General features: G+C 40.9%; 1 protein-coding gene across 1 annotated transcript in view; it reads left to right on the forward strand.

Moving 5' to 3' along the window:
* The window catches only part of npffr2a (neuropeptide FF receptor 2a), a 23,001-nt gene extending 18,478 nt beyond the window's left edge, over positions 1–4,523 (forward strand). Inside the window, exons 3-4 of the mRNA XM_008419371.2 lie at positions 1,171–1,270; positions 2,868–4,523. Of these exons, the coding sequence (XP_008417593.1) occupies positions 1,171–1,270; positions 2,868–3,720 (953 nt within the window). The 3' untranslated portion in view covers positions 3,721–4,523. The remainder of the gene's footprint in view (positions 1–1,170; positions 1,271–2,867) is intronic.
* Positions 4,524–6,330: the final 1,807 nt, after the last annotated feature.

A 6,330-nucleotide genomic window follows, 5' to 3' on the forward strand; every position in this document is an offset into this window, starting at 1 on the left:
GCGTTCCCACTGAAACGCTCCAAACCGACAGGAAGATCTGCGTTCCCACTGAAACGCTCCAAACCGACGCGAAGATCAGCGTTCCCACTGAATCGCTCCAAACCGACATGCATTAGGTGGAATTCCAGAGAAAAGGAGTTATCCAACATTTCTTTGTCTTTTTGTTTGTTACTGAGAAGATAAACATAAAAACGTCACACAAACTTGTAACTAACAAATTAAGTTTGAACTTAAAATCAATTAATTGTGCAAATTAAAATTATTGAGTTTGTTTTAATTTCTTGTGCCAAAGCTTATTATAGAAAATATGATGTTTCTAAGAATTTGGACTTTTGACTGAAGATGATTTGGAAAGTTTTCTACAGGAATATCTTAATAAATAAAAATTAAGTGTTTTTTGTGTCACAAACTGTTCAGAAAGTGAAAAATAAATTTTAAAGAACATTAAAGACCAACAAAATACAGGGATATTTTTGCTTAACTCTAAAGTCAATGCATGGAAAAGCAGAGGATCTTTTTGGATGAGTCAATGCATCAATTTGCTCAACTGTCCAAATCAAAAACATCACGCCGATTTATGACGTCACATTCTCAAGGGTTTTGAAACGGCTCATTTTCCAGACACCAAAAAATATAAGCTTTCTGTCAGCAACAAAACCACCGACTGGAGAAGATAGATATAATAATAATATAATATAAACTTATTAAAAAACAAGCTTTGTGTTTTTTTCTGAGCAGTAATCAATCACAAAAATATGCAAAATATAAATTTTAAAATCTACAAGGCACTGAACCTTTTATTTAACTAAGCCATTAATTAATTACCTCTGATGCAAACAGGCCAAAATCCAGCTTCTGATCTTAGCTTTATTTAACAGTTTATTTACTATGCATTTTATTTTTGTAAAACCAGAACATTTTAAATTTGATTTTAAACTTGCAGTGGGGAGGACAGGTTTAGGTAAAAACAGACCTTAACCTCCATCAAACCTCCACCAAACGTGACGATCCTAAAACACGTTTCAGGCCTCAGCAGGTGACGCCTGAACTGAATGCTTGCCTCACCGAACCATAAGTGCCCCATTATGAGTCATAACTTGTGCTTAAGAGCGTTTCTGTCGTCTTTTTGAACAGCAGTAAACGAGCTAAACGTCATTTTTCTGCCAACAGGATGGCCGTTTGGAAGCCTGGTCTGCAAAATGAGCGGCATGGTTCAGGGGATTTCAGTCTCCGCCTCCGTCTTCACGCTGGTTGCCATCGCAGTTGACAGGTAACGGTTTATATTTTTCAATGATGGGTTTTTACTAAACGTTGCTGATCTTAAAGTCCACAGAAAAACAAAACGCATCGCCGTGACAAATAAAATGAACAAAAGTTGCAATAAAGACAACAACAACAACCCCTCCACACTCACAACAAACTGAAAATGCTAAGAAAAAATGATAGAAGGCATCTTACATTTGGCTAAAAATTGTTTTAGAAAATAGCAAACATATAAATTATTATAAATAAGCTTCATCGTGCTCGTCTCCAAAAAGGTTTCTGTCTTGAATCTTGGCAAAAAGAAAGTACATCAGGACATAAAGACCTGGTACAGCTAATAAAGCTGTTCAAGTCTTTAGGTTTCAATTTGGCTTAATTGTACAAAATAACAGAAAATATTAAGACTGGACATGGAAACCTTAGTGCACACCTTTAGCTTCATTAAATAAAGATGGAAATATGACGATTCTCCGTCTAACTGCAGTGAAAAAGGGAAGCTGGCGCCTCAAACCCCTCAAAAGCCGCTCGGTGTTCCTGTGTGTGGAATAAGTCAGGCTGTCGAGTCGCATCACAGGACAAATGGAGGGAAGGGCGACCAGAACAATGAAGCTTAGAAATGACAGCCGTTCTCCTCGGCGGTCAGGTGTCCAGTGATGTCACCCTCATTATGAGAAACCCCTGGAGGACATCAGCGCCTCCGGAAAGGACACATTAACTCCAAAGCGCTTTGGCGTCCACGATTCAAAGTCAGCTCATCAGACAGACGAAGAGCAGCTGGCTGCACGATGTACGACTAATAGCTGCCATGTTGATGATGCTGTGGTTCAGAACGCAGCAGACGAAGCCGAGACTCTTCATCCAACTTAAACCTTAATGATTAAAGATTTAAGGCTTTTGCTATTGATCTAAACAGATTAAAAGACAGTAAAGGAATGCTGTGTTATTGCGTTTTAGCCAATAAAACATTTATTTTTGTATTTAAAAGAGAAAAAGAATTATTTGCTAATTTGCATCTTCTGTTGTTTTTCTCTGCAAAACATGAAAAATCGGCAAAATGTACCAATTTTTTTATCCAATTAATCAATTAATTGATAACTAAATAACTAAAGTAGTCATTAGTGACAGCCGTTGATGATTGCATTTGACAGAATTGAATGTTTATTTCTTGTTTTATAAGTAGTATGATATTTTTGTGATGTAAAACAATTTAAACTGCCCTCACTGCAAAAACACACACAAAATCTTAGAGTCATTTTTGTCAAGTTTATAGTGCAAACAGAAACTAGACAAACGCTTAAAATAAGACAAAACTAACTGACAGGTAACTTTTCAGCAAGATGTGAGTTTGTTTTAAATAAAAGTGGAAAAACCAGATTATTTCACCAGAAAAACAAGGGAAAATGTTTTATCTGAAATAATCTACCAAACTTTTTAATCACTATAAAGGACTTTATTACTTAAAACAGGCTCATATTTCTGGCTGAAAAGTTTTTTGTAGGTTAATTTTGTCTTATTTCAACTGTACGAAGACATTTGCTCTAGAAACTATAAAAATGTTTCAAACAAGCTCGACCCAAACAGAACCTTCCTCTTCAACCCTGCAGGTTCCGGTGCATCGTCTACCCATTCAAGCAGAAACTCACCATTTCCACGGCGTCGCTGATCATCGTGGTAATCTGGGTCCTGGCCATTTCCATCATGTGTCCGTCCGGTGTGATGCTGCAGGTGACCAAGGAGCAAACCGTCCGCGTCTTACTGGGCTACGACAACCAGACCAGTCCCTTCTACTGGTGCAGAGAGAACTGGCCCAACCAGGAAATGAGGAAAATCTACACCACCGTCCTGTTTGCCAACATCTACCTTGCCCCTCTTTCGCTCATCGTGATTATGTACGCCCGCATCGGGATTACGCTCTTCAAAACTGCCGTTCCGACGGGAGGAAAGCCGGGCGCCGACAGCCGCCACAGCGTGTCAAAGAAGAAGCAGCGGGTGATAAAGATGCTCCTGATCGTCGCTCTGCTCTTCATCCTGTCCTGGTTGCCTCTCTGGACCCTCATGATGCTCAGCGACTACGCCAGCCTGACGGAGCAGCAGTACAGGATTATCAACATTTACATCTACCCCTTCGCTCACTGGCTGGCCTTCTTCAACAGCAGCGTCAACCCCATCATCTACGGCTTCTTCAACGAGAACTTCCGGCGGGGTTTCCAGGCCGTGTTTAAGATCAGCCTGTGCGCGGCGGACGGTCAGCGCAGGAAGAGCTACTCGCACAGACTGCAGGGCAACTCGGTGCTGCCGGCCAACAACGCGCAGACGTCCGTGGAGCCCATTTCGCTCAACAGCCTGGACAAGAACGCTTCCAGGCGGATCAACCACGTTCCCGAGCGGGAGCTGGTGATGGAGGACCTGGAGCAGGGGTCCGGCAGCAGCGGCGGCGTGACCGCCGTGTCCATCTGATGACGCGCCTTTTCTTCATTGTTGTTTAAGGATGTTTCCAATTCGAATCTGCTGTGCCTATGTAAAACAACACATCCAAAATGAATGGGGTTTAAACGGTGACTAATAATCGTTTTCAGTCCAGACTTGAGATGAAAAAGACAACGTAGGAAAACTAGTTTGAATTAGGGACGCACCGATCCATTTTCTTTCCACTTCTGATATCAATATCTGAGGTTTCGTATTGGCTGATACTGATCTGATGCAGATAAACGGTTCTGAGTTAACTTAAAACATGTCTTAAGACATAAATGTGCCGAATGATAAATGTATTTGATAACTCTGCACCAGCACAGCACTTAAACACACCGATAGCTTCACAAGCTTGATCAGACATGTAAAAACAACAACTTCAAAGGGGCAGTGTTACGTAAAATCAACGTTTTTAAGCTTTATGTTATGTTATAATCTTATTCCCTCATCAAAAACAAACCTGGAGTTTTGCCTTGATTCTTTCATGCATGTTTGAGAAATCCTTTGATCTCCATTCAGCTATGTAAAACGGCTGGTTGGACCTAGCCCCGCCTTCAAGGACAAAGCTCCTCCTCAGAGCTGCAGTTTCCAGGCTGCTGATCCTCTGCCTCACACAGCAGACCCCCCCTCTCTCAGCTCCTTCAGACTAGCCAGCAGCAATTAGCAAAAACCTCTGCCGAGCTCATTATAGGAGCCACTTCTCAGAGTGACACAGGTTGTTAAAGGGTTAATAGAGGAGCCACGTTGTGACGACTTCCTGAAGGTGGAGCATCAGAAAAAAATCAGGAGTTTTTAAAGAGACAGAGGCCCAATTTTAATTACAAAGAGAAATTTATTTTACGTCATATTTGACATAAGCAGCATTTTTATAACAGCTGGACCTAACTTAGTTTCTGTATTGTGCCATAAAGTGGCTCTATGTGACAGGAAAACACAGGACTACCCCTTTAATTTGTTCAGTCAGTGCAATGTATGATAAATAATAAAGCTTGACTTTGCTCAGAGCACAAAGCATAGAATTATACTGAATAGATCTGCCCTGACAGATCGGCCACATCGACACTGGTAACCGATTTTTTTCAATATCGGGTCCGATACAGATATTGATATCGGATCGGTGCCCCTCTAAGTTTAGACGTTACATTTATTCTTCAGAGTGAACAACCTACCTCTGCTGTTTACTCTTGGAAACATCGACCAGTTTAAATACAGTATTCTCTCTCTGGTTGATATTTAATAATAACCGCTTATTGGGGGGAACTTAAAGCTCAGTGTGCCATTTGTGTCGTAACTGTCACTTTAGGTAAAAGTTTATTAAATAATAAAAGGAGTGAACATTTGTGGGCTGAGACACCTGCAGAGCAGATTTCAAGAGGTTGAATGAAACATTAGATTTTGGTTCTGGTATCTGAGTTACGCAGCGAATCTGAGATTTTTTTCAGCATTAAAGAGAAGATTGAAAGTAGATTGTGGAAGGTTTTGGGTTAACAACGTTTATGTTACCATGGAGCCGAGTCTGTTTTCTCAAAGTATTTTCATCAAAACAGCGTTTGTCCTCAGTTTGTCCTCTGGTTGGGTCGGACGATGCACGCAGCCATCAGAACACAAAGTTAATCGGGCCAGACTAACAGTTGGTGATTCCCTGTGACTGGGTCACCGAATGTCAGAAACTACGCAGCAAACTGACGGGAATGTCACGGATGGGACAGGAAGTGAGACAAAGTAAAACATCCACTTTGGGGGAAAATATAGGCTAAAATGTTTCACGTCAGAAACGCGGATCGTAAACTCTTCACACAGAAGTCTGACTGCAGTTGCATTGAATTGATAATATGAACAAACACGCAAAAAAAGCTGGATTTCAGAAAATAAAAATTAGAATTGAGCCGCTGTGTGATTGTAACATGCATCGAGTTCCTCCTGCATGATTGGCTGATTTGCTACTTATGCTAATTTTCAATCTCGTACCTAATAAAGCGGCCAGTAGATATTCCATTAGTGTCACTTTCTGCGGCTTAAACACTTTTAAATTTTGCTTATTACTAACTCAATCAAACTACTATAATATTCACTGAAAGTTATTTATAGTTTCATGATGACAACCATATTATCGGAAAAACCAATAATCTGCTGATGGCGATCAAACTAATTTGACTTTTTCCATTTTTTTAAATAAATCTAAGTTTCCTCTTGGTGAAGGAACGATTACAGCTGCTCTGCTTTCATTATTTTAAAGTTTTCAGTTTGAAATCTGCTCTGCAAACATGAACATAAAGGTGTAAATATTTAGATGAATTTTCTGTGAGCCTGTTGTGAATGAATGTGAAGATTTATTGTTGTTTTATTTTTATGTTTGTGTGAATCCTGTAAAGTGAAGGGGGCCAGACTGAGGCCTGGGGGCCAAACTGAGGCTTTGAGGGCCAAACTGAGGCCTGGGAACCAAACTGAGGCTTTGAGGGCCAAACTGAGGCTTTGAGGGCCAAACTGAGGCTTGGGTGCCAAAGTGAGGCCTGGGAGCCAAAGTGAGGCTTTGGGGCCAAAGTGAGGCCTCGGGGCCAAAGTGAGGCCTTGGGGCCAAAGTGAGGCCTTGGGGCCAAA

This window comes from Poecilia reticulata, linkage group LG9 (assembly GCF_000633615.1).
Source record: "Poecilia reticulata strain Guanapo linkage group LG9, Guppy_female_1.0+MT, whole genome shotgun sequence".
NCBI lineage: Eukaryota > Metazoa > Chordata > Actinopteri > Cyprinodontiformes > Poeciliidae > Poecilia > Poecilia reticulata.